This window comes from Scomber japonicus, chromosome 6 (assembly GCF_027409825.1).
Source record: "Scomber japonicus isolate fScoJap1 chromosome 6, fScoJap1.pri, whole genome shotgun sequence".
Classification (NCBI taxonomy): Eukaryota; Metazoa; Chordata; class Actinopteri; order Scombriformes; family Scombridae; genus Scomber; species Scomber japonicus.
The window spans coordinates 15,647,958-15,673,330 of record NC_070583.1 but is presented as its reverse complement, the minus strand read 5'-3'; the positions used below and the strand labels follow the sequence as shown (position 1 = coordinate 15,673,330).

At 41.1% G+C, this 25,373-nt stretch overlaps 1 protein-coding gene across 5 annotated transcripts in view; it reads left to right on the top strand.

Annotated features, from left to right (window-relative positions):
* The window catches only part of ets1 (v-ets avian erythroblastosis virus E26 oncogene homolog 1), a 36,878-nt gene extending 11,793 nt beyond the window's left edge, over positions 1-25,085 (top strand). For 3 of the 5 annotated variants that reach the window (XM_053321114.1, XM_053321112.1, XM_053321113.1), the window contains exons 4-10: positions 12,701-12,820; positions 13,597-13,797; positions 14,109-14,186; positions 14,634-14,879; positions 16,255-16,515; positions 21,197-21,315; positions 21,752-25,085. In XM_053321114.1, the coding sequence (XP_053177089.1) occupies positions 12,701-12,820; positions 13,597-13,797; positions 14,109-14,186; positions 14,634-14,879; positions 16,255-16,515; positions 21,197-21,315; positions 21,752-21,967 (1,241 nt within the window). In that variant the 3' untranslated portion in view covers positions 21,968-25,085. Of the gene's footprint in view, positions 1-921; positions 1,192-12,700; positions 12,821-13,596; positions 13,798-14,108; positions 14,187-14,633; positions 14,880-16,254; positions 16,516-21,196; positions 21,316-21,751 lie in introns of those variants that run through there. The other 2 variants (XM_053321116.1, XM_053321115.1) reach the window with 2 other exon arrangements.
* The last annotated feature ends 288 nt before the right edge of the window (positions 25,086-25,373 follow it).

Sequence of the window (25,373 nt, the reverse complement as noted above, 5' to 3'; positions counted from 1 at the left end):
ACAAGTTATGAGGACGCCTGGAACTGCAGAGTATAGGACACAGACAGACTGGACTCTGATTTTTTAGCTCATAGTCACCATATGTTCGAATATAAATAAAAAACCCTAACCCATCTAGACTGTTACGGGAATTAATTTGTACACAGCTATTTTAAGATCTAAAACGATTACCAAAGACTTGCCTCTCGTTTCTTACTTAACTTAGGAAATAGCCTACAATAGTAGACTACTGTTCCTATAATGTTTTTAAAGACATTCACAATGATTCTGTGGTGCAAATTATATTTTACTCCATGTTGTTTTTATCCCCTAGAATTTGCCTGCAGCATTTCAGTAATATTTCTAGAGGAACCCACACTGTAGTTGTCTTTATATTATTATAAAACTTACTTTTTGGCATAAAAGATGGTATTACGAAGTGTTTACTGTCATGTTAGGATGGTGTCCCCCTATGATGTGGTTTACTATAGTTCCAAACTGTTCAACAACTCTGACATCTCTTGAGTGTTTCTCATCCCTGTAAAACGGGAGTCATTTGCGGGAACATACAGACTCCTGACTCCTGACGTGAAGGGGTCTTGGGACAAGTATGTTCTCACAGAGATACGAGGGAGGTGGTAGTAGACTACTATTAAATTGTGTGTGTGTGTGTGTGTGTGTGTGTGTGTGTGTGAGAGAGAGAGAGCGTGCGCGTGTGTGTGAAGGGGCGGGGGGAAGTGTGTGTATGTGTGTGTGTGTGTGGTGGGGGGGTATTGTAATTGAATTGTGAATCAACTGGCAAGTCAGTCCCAAACACCGCCCCTTTCAGCTGTCGTCGCACTCCGCTCTTTGCAATGCAACGCCCATAAACCAGAGATAGAGAGGAAGGAGTGAGGGAGTGTGTGAGTGAGTAAGAAAGAACGAGGAAAAGAGGGAGTCTGTGTGTATGTGCCAGAGAGGGAAAGAGAAAGACAAGTTAAGAGTAAAAGAAACGGAATCGGTATTTAGTGTGAGAGAGAGGCTTTACAAATCGGCCAGTTGAATTGTCCGGGGCGCCAGAGGAAGACAACATTTTCCCTTATATTGTGTTTTTGGAGCTGTTAGAATAAAAGAGGGACGCGGCGTTATTAAGTCACACTGATCTGATGGTCATGACGGCAGCTGTCGATATGAAACCGACGTTAACAATCATAAAGGCTGAAAAAATGGACGGTGAGTAATACAACTCTTCTGTAAGAGCTTGACAGTTAACACGAGACTATCATGACTCCTTTCATGCTTGTGAGCTTACGGGCTGGTGGCAGATCAGAGTGTTAATTGTCGGGAAATAGATGCGCTCTGAGGGACATAACGTCCTGAACATATTTCACTGTGAAGATGTGTTGGTTGCTCAATATTGGACAACACGCAACAGGAAAATGCAGTCACGCCTGAGGCTCTACAATCATGTAATATGCTGTACAGTATGCCCTGTGTGTTTCTTTTCTCTTATTGAATGAATCATGCTCTCAGCCGTGCCTTTTATAATTCATAACATGACGTTGTCTGTGAAACAGGGCGCAAATCTGAAAAAGTTACAACACAATAGTTAACACATTTTTGGACACTGCTAGCAGTTACCTTACTTGACTATATCATACAGGCACAACTTATAGCAACTAAAATGTTAAGTTCATTCATTGTTTTTCAATGTTGATAGTCTGATGTGACATTTTTAGACATACTATGTTTTTCACTGAGCATGTTCCATACTAATGGCTTCTCCAGATTTGCTTTTGCAAACAGCCTATCCTTAAACTGTTGTCTATTTAAAGTTTTGTCATGTTTTGTGTTGGACTGGTGTAACTTGACTGTGCTTTGTAGGTTTGATATCTTCTATTTCTGTCCTTATGTCTTTAATCTCTCTCTGGATCTCAGCCTCCTCTCTCTCCCATCTAAGCACCCATCTCTGACTATAGTCAGTGCCATTCTGGGAGAGCCAAAGCACTCTGCCCAGCAGACATGGGAGACAGGCAGTGGTGCCTAATCACCCCCCACCTCCCCCTCTCCTACCACCAACCCCGCTGTCTTCTCTCCCTCCCTCCCTTCTTTCGCCCCCCCCTCCCCATTCAGTGGTAGAAACTGACTTTCCAAAGGGAAGGAGAGGCAGGCTGAGGTGATGAATCTGCAGTGCTGAGGCTTGCCTCTCTGACCCTGCTGCCTGGAAGACTTGGCTTGCTGCAGGGGTTGTCCAGGGCACAGGCAGGGAAGCCCACAACTGTGTGCTGTGTTTGGGTTTTGGGTTCAAACCTTTGTGTGGTTTCACTTCTCATTTTGTGTGACTGTATTTTAAACAGAAAGATGGCAGACATGGTGGTGTGTTTGGATAATTTGCATTTAGCAGCTTTTTACATTAACTAATCCCCTGTGCTTTTGCAGCTCAGGTGGTGTTTGTAAGGCAGTAAGCAGCACTGATGCATCATGGAAATTTGATACTAATTGCAAGTGTTGACCCACAAGGAGCTGTGACTCACCACATTAACCACCTTCTCCTCACTGTCAATACCTGCAGAGCGTACACTCTCATATACACATCTCACTAACTCACATTAAAAGTGCTGACGGCTGCAGTTAAGTTGCCAAAGCGTAGCGCTATCTTGCAAAACCATTTCGCAATGCTCACTCCCGCTTGCACTCAACTTGGGTGCACCCGGGTCAAGCTGAGGCTGCCAAGGAGCAGTTCACAAATTGAGACAAGCACATCTTTTCTCCACCTCTCTCTCGCACACATAGACACACACTCATTGTTCTTGTTCACTCCTTGGTATTATCACGCTTACAAGATAAACATGCTACTAACGTTCTCACTGTTCCTGATTCCAAAAAAGACAAAACAGTGATGCTTTCAACCTACAATGAATGTTGATTGGTCCCCCAGCACAGTACCATGGCATTGCGGAAGTATATATATATATATATATATATATATATATATATATATATATATATATATTTATTATTTTTTCTTTTCTTGTGGTTTCCAGCCCACCTTACTATATTGTTTGTTTTCCTTTGTGATGAAAGTGTAGCCAGTGTCAGCTTACTCATGGCCTGTCCCCTCTCTCTCTCTCTGTGTCTTTCTCTTTCTCTCTCTCTGTCTTTCTCTTTCTCTCTCTCTCTCTCTTTCTCTCTCTCTCTCTGTCTTTCTCTTTCTCTCTCTCTCTCACACACACACACACACACACACACACACACACACACACACACACACACACTTCTGAGGTCAGAGGTGCACCCAAACACACCTTCTAACGTTCCACCAAGCTTTTTATCCCTCTGTTCAGTGTTAAAGTAGTCAAATCCTCATATAGAACACTTACTTCAATGTAACCCAGATCATGGCCACTTATTATTGAGAGCATCATATAGACATAATGAAAGTGTCAGCCCTGCAGAGACGAGTTTCAAATACAGGGGGAATGTTACTCAGTATGGAAGGTGTTGGATCTTGACATAACGATCATTTAAGGTTATCTAAGTATAGGTTTAAAACTTAATACCAGAAAGTTGTCAACCGTTTACAGTATAAAGACTGGTCTGTTTCAGACTTCAGTGACTCGTCCCTCTTTTACTTTCCTTCTCTGTTCGTCGGGGTTCAGTGACTGACAGGAATGTTTGTGAGCATGCCCTGCTGGGTGGCATGCATGGAGGCATAGAAGGTGCAAGAGGGGGAGTCTCACTTTTATCTGATCAAAACACTGCTGTTTGTTATAGCTGGCGTTCCTGATGATTTTGCTGAGAGCCCTTATATGGCATCTTGTTCCACCCCTGCTGCGTATGCACACAAGCACACACAGGCCATACCACACGGATGACAAAGGCATCAGTGACTTATCTCTCCTGGGTTGCCTCCCATGTTGGTATGGTGAGGAGAGGGTTAGTTTCTGTCAGAGCAGTCTTACATAAGCTTCAGATTTTTTTTTTTTTGCTTCAGTGTGTTTGTGTCAGCACTCCTTCAGTAGTGCAGTGTAATATATGCCAATGTTTTAGTGTGCATTGCTGCCTGGCAGCTGTGCAAACACTGTTTGGGTGATCCAGGCTTCTCTTGATGTGGTCTGTCAATGAATCGGGCCAAACGGAGCAAACAGGCCCATTTTTCATCTGATGTGCGCCATGTCAAACGGAGGGCGATATGGTTTGCCGGATCAAAACCTGATTAGTGAGCCCAGTGTTCAGTGCATCACCCATAATTCATTAGGTAGTGTTTGACCAGGCCATGTTTGTGCCTAGAGGGTAACAGATACCAGCGTCCTCAATAAGCCTCCCTGTGCTGGTCAGGCTTGTCGACAGACTGGGTGAGTAGTAGTAGTAAAGTGGCTGTCTGTGAATTTCCACAATGACCCTGTCTTTGTTTCTTTCTGGCACTGCTCATTGATGCCACTGTGTTACATCAAATGGGTTATCCCCCCCATTCAGTCAGCATTTCATTCATTGCTTTTTCCTTCAGCCAGTCATTCGCAATCTTGCCCATATAAACATAAAACCATTATAGTGCGTAGGTCCTATCTTGGCGCTTCCCTGGTGACTACACGCCTTAATCTTTGCTTATAAAGCTTAGTCATAAAGTAAGGCGTGTTAGCAGCAGATACAGCAGTCTGCTAAATAGTAAGCATATGGGCCACAGAGAGGGGGAGAGAGAGGGAAAGAGAAACAGAGAGAGACCTTCCAAGGTGTGGCTGATTTGATGGTAGAAAATAGTCTTGGCTAAAATTAAAATAGAAGAAGATTAAAATTATTAGAAAGCCCCTCACAGCAATCAGTCTTCAACATCGTCTCGTTTTACTCACATTCTGCAAAAAAGCCAACAACCAAAACAAAGGAAAATATGTTCCTTGGCGGGAGAAATAAAGCATTAACAAGCTCCTTTTGTAACAGACAACTCTTTTCAATCATTCACCCACCCACTCACCCAATTCACCCTCCAGTGTTCCTCCCACTCCTTTCCCTTTCTTCCTCTGCTTCTATTTTTTTCTGCTGGCCACATGAGTTTCTCTCATGTCACCTTGATGTGGTGTATAGTGCATTCCTTATGTTCGCACGTTGTCCCATCCCCACTCATTCCTTGCTTGTAATCCCTGAGTCATGGCACTAGACGCCTGCTGCACCACACGCCACTGGCTATCCCACGGTGTGTCTGTTTGGCTCGCTTACTGGTTTATGCTGCCACAGGCCTATCTCCTTCCTACATAACCAGTCAGACTGTGAACCCCTAACTGGCCTGACGCTGCCCCAGAATGGCTCCACCACCACCCGCGTATCTCCACATCATCCCGAGTGCTTTAAAACTTTTTCGGTCCTCTCGCTCTGTTGCTGTTTCTATTATATGGTTCCACATTTAGGAGCTGTGTTTCCTATAATGGAATGGAAAGTGGGATAGTTTAGAAACATGCCTGCTTTGAGAATCAAGGAAACGGGTTTGTTTCACCACCGATGTTCATCTGTCCACAACGAGGCTGTGTCACTCATTTTGTTCAGTGTATGTTCCAGATTTTCTTCCCCTGTTTTCTCTTTTGTCTGCCTTTTCTGCACGCCACCTGTTTTTGAAGTCAGTAAGCATTGCATGCTGCTTTTGTAATCAGGTGAACAAATGGGGGACAGGCACAGATTTTATGTGTATCAGACCTAAAGTGTCAAATTTTGTATTGATTGATTGGCCTGCCGATCCAAAGACTGATTTAAAAAAAAAAAGGGTTTGTTTGAAGAGGCAGACTCTGCTGTGTAGGTGCGACTATGTGGCTCTAATGATGGGTTGGACCTAAGTGACGCAGTCAGATGGGAGGCACATGTGTTCTGGCAGCCATGGAGGAGGTCGAGCAATGTGAAGTGTTTCGGCTGCCGTTGGGGTTGCTGCTATGAGAGTAAAAGCAGCTGGATTCCATAGCTTTGTCTGCCTGACCTCCCTTGTGTCTGCACTTTTTACATATTGAAATGAGTCGCTTTTACTGACTACATCTGGTGTAGGCCCACACATCCACAACATAATGAGAACTTGACAGTATTTGCTTACAGAGATGTCATTGTGTTGGTGGAAAATTAACTTTGGGCTTCACATAAATACTCATTAGAGATGCTCTGTTTGCTGCCTAAAACATGCATTTGTTTTATTTGTACTTGCATGGTAACAGGGTCAAATTTTGAGTCATCGAACAGGAATTGTACAAGATATGGTCATTGCTTTCATCATGATAAGTCACATTGTCAAATGAAGCAGCACGATATTCCCTGAAGTCCAGTCATTCTTTGATGGAATGAGTCACGGTCTGTGCGTGCTTGTGTGTATAAGAGAGAGAGAGAGCCGGCGAGAGAGAGAGCTAGAGAACACACCATGAGCATGAGTTTACACATCTGCAATCATACGCGCATGTTGTGGAAATTACTTCCATCTCTTATTGCAAAACACTGAGTTGTAACTTTCCAGTTATCAAACTGTGGTTTACATCTTTTCATCAGCACCGTCAGCCAAAGCTGAGGTGTTTCACACTGTCATGAGAAATAACACATATCTTAAATAAGATAAAGAAAGAGAGATGTGGCCAGATGTTTGATGTTTTATACTCCTATTAGCCATGGAGCCTACACTGAGCTTAAAATAGAAGGGTAATTCATCATCTTGAGCTGAAACCATTTTGCCACTTAGACCACAAGTCATTTTTGGTCACATTAGAGGAAAACAAGAAAGCTGTGAGAAGCACATTAGCGATTGTAAAACAGAGGTGGAATGTGAGGCACGCAACATGAAAACACTGAGGTCTGGGGGGAATTTATTTATCAAGTATCCATCTGTCGCCCATAGTTCGCCATCAAACAAGCAACAAGTTTCGTATACATGTATGATGTATAATTAGACCCAGCCATTACAAGATGTACATGCATGTGAGTACTGTATGTGTACAAAAGCACAGTTGAGTGGCTGTGTGTGAATGTGTGGCTGTATAGTGTTCCACATAATTCACACTTATATCAAGAACCTGGTTGTGGAATTTATCAGTTTGGACTAAGAAATGGGGCAGGCCCCATGTTTTGTGGAAAAAATGCAATACACAGAGTAAACTGTTTGTCAGATATGTCGTGTGTTTGGTTTAATGCCTAAACAGTTCCTCCAGAGCATCCCCTGTCTGTTTACAACAGGGATGGAGCCTGGGAGTACAGCGAGCCTGGATACAGCGAGGATAACACCACCTGCACCCTCCAGTACAGTAGTCGATGTCATTTCTAGTTTTCCTGCCACAGTGTTAGGGAATATGCCTTGAACTGATGTATAAATCAGGGTTTTTGGATTAAGTAGTGCTTTTATTATAAATATTTAACATACAAGGGGGTCATAGAAAACCTTGAAGTTGTGTGAAATTTGTCAGAGCTCTGCTGCTGGTATATAGTTGTAGTGCATATCGAGTTTTAGCTTAAAAAAAAAAAAAAAGTCTGCCTTCTCCAAGTAATAGAGAACTTGAAGATTGTGAAATGGGCTGTTGTGAAAACGACATTATCGTTGCTCAACCTTTGATACTTGATGCATACCTAAAAGCAAGTCTTTTTCACACTGCTGAAGATCACAGAGCAACAAACTCTGTAGGCAGTTAAACAAGCAATAAGCAGCCAAATCCTGCTAAAAGTGCTTTGTCTCTGTTTCCCATCGTTCCCCTGGAAATGAAAGTATTTCCATCAAGCTTTCAGCAAAAATATGTCTAGCGTCTGTTGGCGGTGGCGCGGATCATTTAAAACTCAGAGGTAATGTCATATCAAGCGCTTAGACTTTAGCATAAACAGTAGAGTTAATGCACTTTCACATTATAAGCTAATATGATTTCAGAAATGGAGGGAGTGGAAGAAAGAAAGACAGCAAGACAGCTATAGGGTATTTGTCTCACTTATTGTCTGCTTCAGTAGCCGGTGTGTCTGTGGTGGTGATGATCCTGGACAACTCTAGTTTCATGGTCAAAGACAGATGTCAGCAGTAGTGGCCTTGTCCTATACAGCTGCTTTACAACACCACAGGCTTGTGCTGCAAGAGGGCAGCCAGAAGGCAGTGGTGGTGGCCTAAGAATAAAACTAGTGTTTCAGCACCGTTGTTCATGAGGGTGGGATGGTCCTGGTTTGTGTGTTGGATCTCTCTAGGTTAACACTGTCCTGCTTTTGGAGCAGGCATGGTCTAGGTCTGGTCTGGCTTCTTCACTTTGGCTTAAACTAGCTCTACACTTCTATTTCTGGTCCTTGGCATTGAGATGAAAATCTAAACAGCAAAGCGGCTGAGTGAACAAGCAGCCCTCTCAAAACTAGACTGCCACCCCGTCTTCCTCCTCTTACTCCACTGCAGCACTCAGTCACCACTTTATCACCCTGTGGCGCTGAATGGGCCCCCTTCATGTTGGTACAGTTTATGACCCTGCGTTCTCAGACCAGGGGTCCAGATACGGATCGCCATCAAAGGCTCTCTCTCAGATACCACTGTCACCTCTGGTCTTCTGTGGGTAGACTGGTCTGCCTTAAAGAGCCAATTATAAGTCCTTGGCAAGTAGCCAGGACCTCTGCTCTTTTCCCCTGCACTTTGTTGTGACCTTGCTCATATGTACCTGCATGTAGGGAAATTCAGGAAGGCCTTAGTGGTGGATCTGAAATGTTTGACCCTCACCTGAACCCACAGTTCACCTCACTTCCCACAGGAAGTGGCAACTTAGCCACAGGAAATGGACTCTTGAACTGATTTTGAGAAATCCCACCATATGCTTCACCACAGAGGGGCATAAGCTGGCATACATATCCCTTTCAGATGTTGTCCTCATTTTTTTCACAGCCCACTCCTCACGCCAACACACACCCACTGATTGAATAAACTCTATAGGGCTATTTATAGCTCAATCGCATGATAGAAAGCATATTGTACCTTATTTGTTGGGTCTGGTTGCCTGCTCTGCTTGTTTCATTGCATCATTCTGAGTGGAGGCAGGAGTCCAGGCTTTATGAATGAACCAAGTCTCTGCCAGAGACTGGGAGATGGCACCGATCCCACTGTGATGTCACTCCAGAGACAAGGAGAAGAGAGGGAGCTTTATGAGACCTCACATTCATTCATCTGTCTCTTTCCCTCTCTGTGTGCCCCGGTTCTCTTGTCCTGTGATGGGCTCATATTACAGGCTAGTGACTCATCCCCCCTACTCAGTTACCCCTCACCCACCCGAGATGCTCCCTTGCTATCTTCTCCAGCCCTGTCCCGCCCTACCCAGCCCTGCCTGTTCCAGTCCCATGGATTTTGGCTCCAGCCACAAGAAATCCCAATTTCACGCCCATGCTCTAGTGCACAGGCAAAGAAGTTTGCTAATTTAGTTCATGTGTGTGTATGTTTATATGCGTGTCAGTTTAACAACCTGAGGTGCCGAATACAACCTTTCTCTAAAGCTGGCTTGCGGCCTGGTCACAAGGGCAGGGCAGTAAAGGTGCACAGTCTGTCAGTTGGAATCCCCTGAGGGAAAAATATCATCGTCGCACTCAGCACTCTGTCCATTACTCATATCATGGCAAGAGGGGAGTGGCAAATCAATACCTTTTTACTGTACATCCAGACTAAACATCAGTTTCACCTCATCAATGATTCTTAGAATGATTCATCATTAGCAGAAATTGGAAGCAGACATTCTTTTTACTCCCAAGTCTTGTTAGTGAAATGCGAATGCCATAATATTGCCTGAGATTTACACCCGCTCCCACATTTTGTGAACTAAGTGGATGGGACTCATTTTGTGGACAGACCCACACTCTCTAATGTGGAAAGTGATGACTTGTGGATGCTCTAACTCTCAGTACATACTGACCATTCTGTTTCTAATGGGACTCGTAGGCATTGAAATCCTATCAGGACTTCATCATTTACTCAAGATTGTCTGGATCCTCGCTCCCCTCTCTCACTAATGGATGCACACTGTACATTAGCTCTGCCGCAGATAACTTTCTTATGGATCATTCACCATGGAGACTGTTCTATTATCTGTGCACATTTAGGTTTTGTGTTTGTCTTCCAGCAGTTCTGGGGAGTGCCACGTTTTTTAAGATTGAAATTCAGTCTACAAAATCCCAACAAAGCAACATACATACATTACATACTATTAAGAAAGTAAAAGGTAGCAAAGAAAAAATTTGTCCTTCTAGAAATTGTCACCTAATAGTTCAAACTTGTTGTGCTTTGAAATACTTCAAGACAGTAAACAAAAAGGCCACTTCAAACTCATTTTAATCAAGTGTTTTAAAATAGTAACAAAAGAAATCACACAAATTGCAGTTTGCATTTTAATTTGCTCTATAATCATGGTTCACATATTTCTGTCAGTAGAGTGGCTAATGGTAGTTCTCATGCACTATGCTGTTGAATGTCTTTGATGGAGGATTTAGTGCTAAAGTGGGTTCAAGACTGTGTGGGCAAGTACAGGCTGGGTTGATAAAAGTGATGGGGAGGGAAGGGTGTAAACGGTTCGAAAGTGCAGCCAAACTCCACTCGATCCAGCTTAAATAAACTGCCACATTTCGCTTTTGCCTTCACATCAAAGCGCAGACTGTCTGAGCCCCAGTCCCATCTCAGTTTTCAGCCGTTTGCAACATGTACGTTTTTGCACTACCAACACTTCTTAGAAGACAGAATGAGCTCAGTAGAGACCCGGACAACCTTGCTGTCAGGGGTTACTTGTACACAAAGGCAGCTTGCTCAAGTCTTTATGTTCACTGTGAAACTGCATTGTTCACATTGATATGTGACCCGTGTCTGACAGTGCTTCAACTGAGGTCTTATGTGGGACTGTAAAACTGTTTATTTTCAACTCCTCTACCTTGCTTTTACTCCTGACTGAAATGAATAACTTTGTGTTTGTTCACCAGTGTAACTGACAGCAATATATTATTACAGGCCTAATTGAATCACAGCAAGAAGCAAAGAGCTCTTGTCTGTCCTCTGCTTTGGGTCTGTTGTAGGGTTTTTTTTTTCTTTAGAGAGAGAAAAAAAGGAAGGGGGAAAAAAAGTCAAAAGACTGAAAAAAGAAAATGAGAGACCTAATTTTACAAACAGCCAGACAGACATTGGTTACATGGGCGAAGGAGGGACAGCTGCTGTACATTCCAGACGAGGTCGAGACGTCAGTGAGTGGTGAAAACAAGCATGAACTGTATGTTGCCCCAGTGTACTGCTGGCAGATAAAACCACCAGCCAGTGGAGATGCCAGAACATCTGGGTTCGAATGGTGAATGGCAGTGCTGTGAGAGGGGTGACACAACTTTTCCCCACCACTAGTTTGCCTTCAAGCCGAGCCTCCTGTGATCTGGTTTTTAACGATTTTAATTGACACGCAATCAGGACAGACAGGAAAAACACTAAACAAATACATGCTGCAAATATTGAAAGCTCTTTAAAACGCATGATTTTTAACCTGCTGAGCCCCCAATATATCCTGTTGTGATCTATGAAAATTTTTATGTAATGACGTTTATCCCCCAAGCTGATGGGACAAGATCATATCTTTATGTCATACTGCAGATTCTAACAAATCATGATATATGTCTGTCATGGTTGTGTGGGCGCTTTGTGGGTACTTGCAGATTGAATGAGGAAGACATGCCAGTTAATTGGTACTCTAGAGACTTTCTGTGTCTATTTACAAGTCATTTGTTGAGTCTTGGCCCGATTAGTTTTTAGCAGTCTATTCTAGTAGAAGTGGCCTGGGGGTCTTTCCCCTTCTTCCCACATCATCTCCCCTCCTTTGTCCCCTTATCCCACACTTCTGTAGCCTGGTCAGCCTAATTAGATGAGTGCGAGTCATCAGGCACTGTTTAAAGCCATCAAAGGGAGTTCTGTTCCCCACTGGATGCCCACTGGCTGTGAGTAGAGAACAGTAAGCCTAGTGTGTGACTGAGACCCTCGAGACAGCCCACCCCCAGCTCTCCTAGCCACCCGCTAGCAGCCATGGTGACATCATCACCTCATCCCTCGACCCTTGACCTCTCTCAGTGTTTGACCCCATGCTTGGTCCAGTGACAGTAGGCCCACTGTGTAGGGGCAACATGGTAGGAGGGCTAGAAGGGGTCATGGTGTCACTGATGGGCACCAGGTGCTGCACTCCCACCAAGGATGTGCAGGTTGGAGAGAGATGATGTTTGCAGAATTAGCAAATAAATGTGTGTGTTTAGTTTAATGCAGAGTGCTAAATGAGTGGGATTTGCCGTAGGAGCCTGCCAGAAATACCAGAAACTGTAGACTATTGTGAAAAAGTGTTGCATGACATTTTCTGAACTGGTCTTAGTCATCTTGCACTACATCCAATGGAGTGGCGGCTCTTGTTTAAATAGATTGGACCTAATATGGAGACAGTGTCTGTCTAGACGGGATGTAATTGTTGAGCAGTGTTGTTAATCATGGTCAGATACAACTGTGTTGATTTTGTTTGAATATTTGTGTGTGTTTTTGTGTGTGTGAGTGGTGAATTGAATCGTACAAGCCCCCCCCCCCCCCGCCCTCTGTCTCAACAAAATTTTCCATTAAGTAAATTTCAACGTCATGAAATGCAATACCGGATGTATTGCTATAGCTTGGGTTGTCAATAATAATTAAAGCAGTATATGATGTTGACATATAAATAATTAAAATCCCACATTATATAGATAACGCGATTGTTCATCATAATCATTGTTCTTTGTCATTTGTGATATACAGATCCGGAGTGTGGAGATGTCCCCCTACTAACTCCTGGAAGTAAAGAGATGATGTCCCAGGCCCTGAAGGCCACCTTCAGTGGCTTCACCAAGGAGCAACAGCGGCTGGGTATTCCCAAAGGTAAAACTGCCAGCTGCTTGTACTCTCATTAGTCTCTGCTAACATTTTCATTGAGGAAATTATGCACATCTTATCAGTAAAGCATGAGCACTCAAAACCACCACAACTTGTCACAATCTGACATATTCATCAGAACCCTCCGTAAGACATCTCTTAGAAGGATTCACTGAAAAACCAGGAGACACCCAGTTATTTTAGTGGCCTTACATTACATACATTTCAGTCTAGGCAGACTTACTGACTGCAACATCATCAGAATGTAGACGCAAAAACATACAGTAAAATAATGAGTTTCCAAATTGAGGCTGCCGCAGAGCCTCTTCATGCTGTTTGGAAACAGCAGGGCTCTTAGTATCTGTCTATGTAATCATACTATATTTGCAAACTATGGTTTTGGCTTGTCATGACCACTGCTGTTCACATCCATTGCTGCTCTATTGAATAGCTATGGCCAGGTATATTAACCACAAAAGAGCGGTGAAACTTGACAGCATAACCAAAGATTCAGATTTTCTCACATTGAAAACAAAGCATAATACATAATGTGTTGCAGTTCATAGTACCACAACCAGAAAAAAGGAAATGTATTCTGTATTGTCACAAGTTGACATAAATGCTTGAATAAATGTATGTGTAGTATATGCGGAAAGTATAAATACGAATATATTTTAAAAAAGTATAAATGCACCTTTTATACTACAAGTTACTTTAAACAAAATAATTGGTATACAAATGTAAAGAGTGAATATAACATCACCAATTGTGATTCTCTTCAGATCCCAGACAGTGGACGGAAAACAATGTAGCTCAGTGGCTAACATGGACAGTGAACGAGTTCAGTCTGAAGAATGTTGACTTTGACAAATTCTGCATGAACGGAGCCAGCCTGTGTGCGATGGGGAAGGAGTGCTTCCTGGACTTAGCACCTGACTTTGTGGGTGACATCCTCTGGGAACATTTAGAAATGCTTCAAAAAGGTAAGGCCACATTGACAAGACAAGTTAATACATATATATTTTCTGATATAAGATGGGTTGCAGTAGAGACTCTTTTTTTTCCTTTTCTTTCTCACTTACTATATGTGAGAATAACCCACACCACACAGGGTGATATCACCGCTTGCACCAATTTAGGACTGTGTAGGCATTCACTATAGTAACAGGAGTCAAACAGGAAGACGCAATTTAGCTCAGTCCATTAATTTTTGATAATGCTGGATGCAGTTACATGATACATGAAATCAATGGAGTGGTCACTGATGCTTGTTCTCTATCTATTTTTCATGAAGAGGATACAAAGCATTACCCCATCAATGGGCTGACCTCCAACTTCCAGGAATCCCGTTATACCTCAGACTACTTTGTCAGTAAGTACTCATCACACTTATTGTCAATCACTGCATAATGGCACATGCTTAGAATATGTATGAATGATTTAGAGTTATGAATAAAAGATAATTTAATGTTAGAAAAATTGATTATTTTTAATTGCACATGATTAAATTATTTTTGGGTATGGATTACCCAAAAATATAACCAGTACAGCTTTGCAGCTATAGGTGTATATTGATCTTAACTCATAAAAAAAAAAAATATTGCATCAGGTTTTGGCAAGTTTGATGCATGTTTAATCAGTAATCTTGTCTAAAATGTACAAGATTCATAAAGTGCACTCAAGATTACTCACTGAGTGGGTAGTTCAACACAAGACATCTGATGACTCCACTCTCCTAAGATAGATCTACCTCCTCTGTTTTGTGCCTAGATTTCCTGCCCTACCTTCTATCTACACATATTCCCCTTTGTTTCTCCAGGCTATGGTGTTGAGCATGCTCAGTGTGTCCCTCCTTCTGAATACTCAGAGCCCGGCTTCATCACAGAGTCCTACCAGACGCTTCATCCCATCAGCTCAGAGGAATTGCTGACGCTCAAATACGAGAGTGAATACCCTGCTGTCATCCTACGGGACACACCCCTCAACCCTCTGCAGGGGGACTACTTCTCTGTCAAGCAGGAGGTGGTATCCCCTGACAACATGTGTGTGGGACGCCTGAGCAGAGGTGAGAGGTCACACATTAGAACAGATTTGAGATTGTAGCATAGAGAGAGAGAGAGAGCAGTGAATTTTTGCTGCACTTAACAGTTTGGATTGAGTGCTTGATAAATGTGTTTGTGTGAGTGCGTGTGAATGTTAAGTGTTTCTGTGGGTGAGTGTGTGCGTGTGATTGTGCTGAAGCTACCAGAATTTTGCCATGCCACATCAGTGTGTATGTATTAGAAGAGAAGAAAAAAATAGGGCCTCTGGTAGGTTTGTGGTTCAAACAAACCCGCCTCATACACTCTATCTGGGTTTGGAAAAACAAAAAAAACCTCTATTGTTTTTGACAGAGTGATACACGAACAAAGCCGCAACAAATTCTCTTCTTGCCGCCTGTCCTTTATGTAAAATAGTGGTGTAACCTTCAAGATTTTTTTTCTTTCTCATTTGTCTTGGCCTCTTTTCCTCGACTCAACCTTATACTTCTGGGTAAGGAGATAGAGGTGTCATCCTCAGCTAGCGAGCGTGGGGTTTTCTCACGAAGCCGTTTGCTTTTCTGTATGCGCAGGCTTGTTTTCTCTCCCAGTGATAGTTTACAGAGGAATTAGCAGCATGGTTTACATTTATAGCCATAAAGCTAGGATTTTCTTCTCACAAATCCCCAGCTGCATAAATGAATACCATGTGCCATGTACACTATACAAGCCTCCCTCCAGTGCTTTAGGCATTTGCCTGCAAGGTATGAGGTCCAATCCTCATGCCTCACACATACCAAGCTTTTCAGCATTGCATTGTGCTCTCCCATCATGGGAAAGTATTTCGTAGCACAACTGATATCCACATGTGGCTTCAATTTCAGCAGTTGAAGATTTCAGCATCAGTCGAGGCGCTGCATTATCTGTCATTTGTTAATGACTCGCCATTGAAAGGCTCCTCTTATCTTTCCCAAGGCCAAAAATAGCAAGGCAATTTGTGTGATTGTCTTCAATTTAAAATCAAATCCAAATGGTGGTTATATGAGTGAAATTAGGTGTGAAATAGAGAGAAACATGGCACCATAGAGAACAACGTAACATAGTGAGAAGGTGTTTTTAATGTCACTATCAGTAATGTAGCTTCATTATCAGCAGCAAAAACCATACCAATTTAAATTCCTATGCATTCAAGTGTATTCATTTAACAAATAGTTACATGTCCATTCAGGGTTTTTTACATTTTTAATTGTGATATGCTTTCAAATTACATTTTGCTGCTTTGTAACAATTTGATTTCTCTCTGCCTTTTTGGAATGACTGACTCATTGTTCTAAAAGCATCTTTTTAACTTATACAGTTGATGTATTAACTTGTGCATTTCTTTTTGTGCATTTGCCCTTTCCACTCATCATTTCCTCTCAGGTAAACTCGGTGGCCAGGACTCCTTTGAGAGCATTGAGAGCTTTGAGAGCTGTGACCGATTGACCCAGTCATGGAGCAGCCAGTCTTCATTCAGCAGCCTGCAGCGGGTACCTTCATATGACAGTTTTGACTCAGAAGACTACCCCACCGCCTTGCATGGCCACAAGCCCAAAGGCACCTTCAAAGACTATGTGAGGGAGCGCTCAGACCTCAGCAAGGATAAACCCGTCATCCCAGCAGCGGCCCTGGCAGGATACACAGGTAAGATGTCGAGAGGTCATAGTTTATGTACATTATCATTTTGTATAGATTCCTACCTTGTAAAGTGCTGCAACATTTTAAAGACCTTTTACATTGCAGTCATTTTCAAAATGTCGCAGATGGAAAAACACAGGGTTGCCTATAACATCAATCATAGGCGTGCTCCCTGTAGGTGTGCCAGTACGCCTGCATGAACAATACCAAGGCCCTCATACTGGTGCATCTAAAATACATTTGTTTTTAGTGTCACACAATTGTAACAAGATGTAGAACTATGTTAAACTACACTAAACTGCACCAGTAGCAGATAAAAGGAACTGTTTCAAAAGACCTGATGGAGAGTAAGCTCCATAATTGATGGAGGTTTAAGCTTTTCATTTAAAGCATTATGTTAGTGTTTTGGTTCATTTTTTGTTTTTCTAGCTTCAAAAGAAACAGTGTTCTGACATTCACCTTTTAAAAAAAAACAACAACAACAAAAACAAAAAAAGAGATATCAAGACGAAACAAAAAAACGGGCCACATACTTCATCACGTCTTTTCACAGAATGTATCGCAAGAACAGATTGAGGTTGGGTCAAATCAAATTTTTTCAATACTGTGAACATCACAAAGAAAATTGAATTTCCAAAGATAGCAGAAGTCTCAGCAGTGGATGTCTCCAAAGCAGGGCAAAAAAAAAGCCAAATTATTGGTTGCATTGCTAATTTTGTAATGAAATGTGCATGCAAGTCTCACACAAGATGCATAATACAGCCACTTCTATAAGGAATACATTCAGCGCAACTGTAACACACTAGTTGCTGCTCTGCAAAAGCCCCAGATATGAGGGTGCCTTAATGCACTGCTTTTAGACCAAAAGAAAAAAAAACACCTTTTTACCCAAGCCACACGAGTCATACATTACAGGAAACAAAATAGATTTTGCTCGTACCCTGTTCTTTTTCTACTGTTTTTTTTCTCTCTCTCTCTCTCTCTCTCTCTCTCTCTCTCTCTCTCTCTCTCTCTCTCTCTCTCTCTCTCTCTCTCTCTCTCTCTCCTTTGTTCTGTCTTCACTTCTCATCTACCTCCTTGTTATCTGCAGCCCGCATCTCAACCTATTTTTTCCAGGTCGTCCTAGCAACGCTGGTGAAACATAGAAATTATGCCTGCCCCTGCACATAACACCAGAGTGAAATTATCTCTTCATCTCATGAGGCATCTTCATACTTGAACATGCTCAAAGAGTTTATGGTTTATGTGTATTCTCCAAGTTGAATAAGATGTGGAGATATATGCATGCTCCTCTAAATAAAACACACTATTTTTAAGTGTTACTACATTTAACATGTTACCAGGATGTCTTCTTACACTGAGCCATAAATGTTGCATCTATAATTACACAAATGTAGGAAATGCATATATACATTTCTGAAATTGTTTAACCCGCATCCCATTGTTAATGAACTTTTTACACATATGGATGGTACTTTCTAAGTCATGCATTGCATAAGAAACTAAATATTAAATGTAAGTTGAGTCTGCATTGTCACTTGAAAACTGGATTATGAAGAGATTTAAACAGATACAGAGTAGACACTGAATCGCGCCAAACAGTTTGGGACTTTCTCAGCTGTGTTTAAATTATAGTCACAGGACTGCAAGATTGCCAGCATTGGAGAAGGGGAAATCCAGGCGAATTCTCAACGTCACTAACAATGCATACATCAGATCTCAATGGACTGTCCCAAAGTTGGTATGCACAAGTTAATTGGTCATCTGTATGGTTATTAGTTCAAAAGACGCTTATAGAACAATGAGTCATTCATTCGTAATGATGTTGGAAAGATGTTGTAATATACACATAATCGAATAATGAAGAGTCTAAGAGTCTAAAAGCCCCTCTAGTGATCATTAGAAGCAGTGACGCTCCCTGACTGAACCGACACACTCAAATGTAGAAGATAATGTATCATCCACACACACACACACACCCGTGCACTATGGTTCTATCGTCCTTGATGAAGCTTCTTTGACAGAAATCTTGGTGTGTTATATCAAATTTTGAACCATGTTGAAATATCTTATTCCACCACTTTTGGAAATGCACAACCAGGCAAACAGTCCAGATTCATGCATTCCTAACATTCTGACTCCATTTACCACTTCAATCCAACATCTGACGTATCAGTTATTATGTCAGGATAGATGACTCCAAAGAGCTCATGTGTGAAAGCCTGGTGAGTGTTTCCAGCTTAATGCATAGTAATGTATTCTCACTGAGGGGAATGTGCTTCCTCTGAGCTTTTACACAATCAGAAAGTGAAAGATGGGGGGAAAAAATCATGCCAAAATACCTCGATTTTTCTGAAAGAGAAAAATGTCAGGCAGTCTACTCTTATCCTAGCTGTTACTAGGAGCAGTGTAAGGAGAATGTAGGCCTCTCAAAGATGGAAGTATGTATAAGTACTATGTTTGTGTGCCTGTGTGTGTGTGTGTGTGTGTGTGTGTGTGTGTGTATGAAGAAATAAAGAAACAAAAGGGAGAACAAGCGAGGAAAAAAAAAAAGAAATCAAACCTTAAAATAAAAAGAACAACTTTTGTAAAAATCCAAATTGTTGTTTATGACAGCATGACAGCTTGCTCTGCTCAACTTCCTGTCCCAGTCACGGGGTGACAGGTGACACTTGTAGCGAGGACAGGGAGCCTGATAAGGCTGCAGAGAGATAAGTGAGGCTCCATTTGTCATATACGTGGTTTCCTGTGAAAATTCACCCTGTGTACCTCAGCCTACAGTAACACCAGGCAGCCTTACAACATGGTGAAGTCTCAGTCTGTATCATAATGCTTTGCTCTCTATTTCCTAGTCTCACAAGTACAAAAATACAAATGAACAGAGTTTCATTTGCATCACCACTGAAAGAATACGTAACGTGGCAAAGGGTAAATCAGTAATAATTTAGTAATTAATCATTATCAAGTTCTTTATTAAGTGAGAATATTTGCTGGTTCCACCGTTTTAAATGTAAGAATCACAATTCATATAGTTTTGTGTTTAAGATAAGATACTATATTAGTTTGGGCTGTGGTCTATTCTTGGTATTTGTCATTACTTTTTACAAAAAAGAGTCCATAGATGAATCGATAATCATTAGTTGCAGCTTCAGTCACCACCCTGCATTCTCACTTTAGCTATATATGCTCAAGATTAATTTAGCGGGCCAAGGGTCAGAGACTTAACGCTGCTGTGAATGTGACCCCCCACCCCATTCACCACTTTGGCACACTGTATGCTTATTCAATGAGGCCCATTGTGCATGGAGACTCGTAACATATTTTTGGAAACTATTATTTTTTTTGTAATGGGGTCGCCTACATTCTGGCGTGAGAGCACAGGGGGCTGGTGCAGACTTTTGGAATGTGAGTCAAAGTTCTGTGTGTGAAAGAGACCCAGTGTTGCAGCCCTGCATTTTCCAAAGTCGGGGTGGCTGTTGTCAGGCACCTTTTCCAATCCTAACCGGAGTAAAGAGGCCTCAGAAATGCAATTTCAAGAGTACAACCCACGTGTCTGTTTCTTTTTGTTTGTGTTGTATAAGCGTACATTTGGTTTTCTGAGGCACTTGACTGAGGTGACTTTTGCTTAGCTTCAGTTTTGCTGAGGCGGTATGCTGCATAGGCAGGTGTGATTTCAACATGCAAGCCTCAAAGTGGGTGGGTTAGTGCATATGCTGAAAAACCACAAGATCAAAGTGTGCTGCAGTGAATCTAGCTCAGAAACAAAACCAGCCTTTTTTGGTGTTGTTCTACTCCCCCTCTTTTTAACACGAATTGTAAAAAGACTTAAGTTCTGTTTTAACTACTCATTATATTACTCTTTATTTATCAATTAATGCATTCCACCATAATATTATAGATAACTTAACAACCCCTCTCACTCACTCTCACACAGACAGACACACACAGTCTGTATTCAAGTCCTAAAGATGTTTCTGAAGTCCAAAGGCAGACCCTCTTATTTTTAACTAGTGATTTCATCAGTGTGGAACTCATACAGACACAGACTCTAGATTCACATACTGCACAGGGCAACTGGCAGACAAGGGAATACATGATGAATGGGACTGTTGTATTTAGGAGGACATTTGGTTCCACTGCTGTACTTCAGTCTGACCCAGATTAGAAGGTTTACTTTGTCTCCTCTCAGACCTAAATGAAAAATTGGCATGAATATTTAATGCTTTTATACATAGCAGAAGTATAAAGGAGTATATTCCTCCTTTTGACTTGGGTTGTACTTTTGTTTTTCAAATAGCTTCCATCTCCTTTTCATCTTTGCAGCACATTAACAGAGATTCTGCATGATTCTAATGTGCCTCACTGCTCTTATCTCTGTTATGCACATACCACCTACCACTCCTTGAACCTCTTAAGTTGCATTTAACATTACCATACATGTGATAAAATGCAATATTATATATAATAGTATTTGGTAGCTGTCAACAAGTAATAAGACTGCAGAACTTGAGAGCACTCGTTGAATCTGGATGTCTAGCAAAGTGTGATCCTAAAGTCACACTTTGCTAATTAAATCCTCACACAGCGTTTACACCAACAACAATGTGTTTCCTCAGTCTCAATAGCTGTTCTTAAAATGCACCCGGTCGCTTACTCTCTCTATTTCTCTCTTCCATCTGTTCTACAGGCAGTGGCCCCATCCAGCTGTGGCAGTTTCTCCTGGAGCTGCTGACCGACAAGTCTTGCCAGTCCTTCATCAGCTGGACAGGCGATGGCTGGGAGTTCAAGCTTTCTGACCCAGATGAGGTGAGAGGTTGTGACCCCTCTGGTCATCGGCACACGTGATGGGAGGTCTTAAGCGTTTAGCCAGATGAACAAGATGTCTTCGTTCTTTGTAAACAGTTTGCATGCCTTGCTTGGCTCAATTATTATTATTATTATTAGTATTATTAGTATCATTAGCATTGTTTGTGGAAAAGATAGATGTACTTATTTATTTCAAAATAACTTCAATATACCAAAAGTCAAAGTAGTGTTCTTGGATGTTAAAACATCTCTGAATTGTTTTGCCTAAATACAAACATACATGCAGGTATTGTAATGCTACATTAGGTGACTAACAGATTAAATTAAAATGCAAGATATTGAAGTGGTTGGTTAATTTGAAATTACAATTTGTTGTATGTAGTTTTTCAGTTGTTAATGGCTCATAGTAACCATCTTATTCCCTGTGTTGTTTCAGGTTGCTCGGAGGTGGGGAAAGAGGAAAAACAAGCCCAAGATGAACTATGAGAAGCTGAGCCGTGGCCTGCGCTACTACTATGACAAGAATATCATCCACAAGACATCAGGGAAACGCTACGTCTACCGCTTTGTCTGTGACTTAAAAAGCCTGCTGGGGTACACTCCTGAGGAGCTGCATGCAATGTTGGATGTAAAGCCTGATACGGACGAGTGAAAGCAAAGATGAAAAAGAAGGTGAAGACAAAACTTAAGAAGCGACGTCGACTGGGGCTCATAAAGTGGTCTTAACTGTTTGATAGAGTCTGTATACCATTTTTTTGGGGACCAAAAATGTTTTAATGACTAACTGTGGTCTTTGTCATCTTTGAAGCTCTTGTCTCCCAGACCATGTTTTAAAAGAAGGCACAAGCCAAAAAAGCCTGTATTCATACCCTGTTGCATTTGAGATGTGTGTGTGCGCATGTGTGTGTGAGCGTGCGCGCCTGTGTGTGTGTGTGTGAGCCTGTGTATGTGTGATATATACCAATATTATTTAGCAGCTCAAGGCAGATGGAGTGCTATCAGGTAGAGTTCAGGTTCCGTTCTGCCTAAGCAGCACAGCGGTGAGGCAGGAGGAGGCAGAAAGTTGAGAGAGGGAAAGAGAAAAATCAAATGATTAATGTCATTGTTGGGGAAAATGGGTGGGTGGAAAGTTCCCTCTAAGACAATGGTTGCCAAAATGTAAAAACCGAACCGAGGAAGGTATAATGTCATATTTACATACTGTACATGCTCACTGTTTCTCTTTTGCAAGGAAAGAGTTTTCAGCTTTGACCAAAAAGTGTCATTTATAGTCTGTTGTTTGAGGAGCGTATGCTTGTGCCAGTATTATATTATTGATGTTGAAAACACCCAATGTAAACCTACCAGGCATATATTGGAAAGAAAGAGTATTTTTCTTATGTTGTCAATGAAGGTATTACAGTGGAACCAAACATTAGATGCCAAGTTTAATTGCTCTGTTCTCAAGAAGCCTTAAACTGAAATGTACTGATTTGTTATCAGACAACACTAGAGACTCTGGCCCTGTGCTTTTAGGGCGTGAGGACCCGGTGAGATCACTCATACCAAGAGTGTCTGATAGACAGACAACTGAAAGTAGCCGTTGCTTTTGAAACTGATGCTTTCACCTTTACGTACATGTTTGCCACCGTGTTAGACACACACATATTGTGACTGAAACTTATGCATTTTTGCATATACCACCAGTATTAGCAAACTGTAGACAATCTTTGTGGGGAAATTCAGGAGTCCTTGGTGGGAGTTGTTTAATGTGCAGATTAGAAGTATAATTTGTCAATTCACTGTCCACGTTAGCATTGCTTTAGAAGTGTTTGAATAGTCCTCTGTCTGTCTGTCTGTCTGTACAATAAAATCACAAGTGAAGTAGTTGAGGAAGGGATTTTTAAAAAGTCCTAAGAATGTCAGTGTTTTTTTCTTTTCATCATGCAGTAAACAGTGGATGCAGTATTTTGTGAAGGTACAGTGCAGGAAAAAGGGAAAGGCAATATAAAAATGTTGACGTCAGAGAGAATCAGGAGCTATATGTGATAGATGGAGGTAATTGAAAGAAAAAGTGGATGCTGCAGGTAAAGATCGCTTGTGAGGTCTGACAGAGAGTGACTGACAGGAATGATGCGAGCTGGCACTGCTTGGGGGGTTAGCATTACATGTGTTGTGTACTGAGGACTTTGTTTGACGCTGCCATTGAGGTTTGCTCCAGTTCTTAGATGAAACCATCGCAAATGGAGACCTATTAAGACTAGTGTCAGACATTTAATATTTACATTTCTGTGTTACTTATCTATTGAAAGATACTATTAGGCTCATAGTAAGTAACCTATGTATGATTCCACTCATATATGTGCAGTTTGCTCAGAATACATGCTTTAAGATTCACTGGTTTCATATGAGCAAATTGGCAGCAGTTTCCTCTCAATAGTGGGAACAGTGTCTGTACACTGGCCTTATGGGAAATGCCAAAGTTGAATATCATCTTAGAATACAATGTTATTGTTTACAGTGGCTGAATGTTACCCATATGGATGAAAATAGCTTTTGAGATGTCTATTTGTACAGATTGTATTTCATAATGCTTTATTGAGACCCAGATTACATAAATAAGCAAGAGACAAAGCAGGAATAATAACCAAAACCCATGTGAGGTCTTTGGCCACGGTGCTTTGTGTATCGTCCACAATGTTGGAAGACAGGGACCAGAATTCTCTCACATTCTTTAGAAAGTGTTGACTTTTCTTTTATCTTTTGTTAATATGTTGGAAAGCACACAGCTTTACGACAAAGAGAAACGCCTTCCGCTGATAGGGGTTTCCCACTGATTGCATAAAAGAGATGCTGTGTATGTTCATGATGTTAAATTGGTAAGAACCTCATCCATCATCATCTAGCAGTAACTTACAAATTCTCACCTATGCTTTTCATCCAACACAAATAATTGGATCTCCAACAAATTGGTCATAAACTGTACTGTACTTTCATTCTTTTCTGTACATTGATGTCAAGGTTTCAAAACACTGTTGTTGTTGTTTTTTCTTTTTTTGTATTGTTCAGGTTTTTTTTTTTTTCAGATGTCAGTGTTTTATGTAAGAGAGAGCTTTACAGATTTTAAAAACGTGTAATAGTTCAATATGGAAAAAAAAAGTTTTTGTTTTCAACACAAAGTCAGACAGTTGTTTAGTGCGGTTGGCTTCAAAAGATAAATGTGCAAAGAATAAGCATACTGTTACCTAAAATGTTAATATTTTGAAAATTATTTTGTCTATCATTAAGTGTCACAGATTACGATCTACTGCAGGAGTTGTATAAAGAAATTCTGTTTGGTAATACAGTACATACCAATAGTGGCATATGCATATCTCAGAATGAATTCAGAAGGAAAACCATTTTTGTTTTCATGTTTTTTGTATATTTTATAGTGTCTCTGTATTTTTGTTATGAGATCATTTTTATTGTATTTAGTTCACAAACATTTGAATATTTTTCAATAATTTATATTTTATAAAAGACAAGAGACGCAGACAGCTGGTGCTTTCATGGGGATTTAAAGGTAGCGCAGGACAAAATAATGTAGCGATTATTTTTGTTTTGTTTTTGTTTGTTGTTGTTTTTTATTCTTTTTTTTTTACATAGAAAATAGACCTGTCTGCTAGAGAAAAAAGGCTGATGCTGGCCCATCAATGATTTCTGCTGGAAAGGTTTTATAAACTGTAGCTTCTATTTCTAAAATGTACTTAATGTACTTCAAAATGTTATAAAATATATGTGAACAAAGATTTCATAATTGTGTGTGTCGTTACTGCTTTGATTCACAGGCACAAATGATCTATCCATAATAGACTGTTACATTATTATAACAAACTATTACATATTATTTACTTTACCATACTAATTTAGTATAATGCACATTATTATAATTACTTTCACTGTTCTGTATGGAAACACACTGCTGTTTTGTTTCTGTACTGCAGGAAAACTCATTAAGAGATATTAAGAGCCATCCACAGTGTGCAGTAATTATTAAAGCTAGATGGATTAAATGATTGGTTCTGCAATACTCCCCA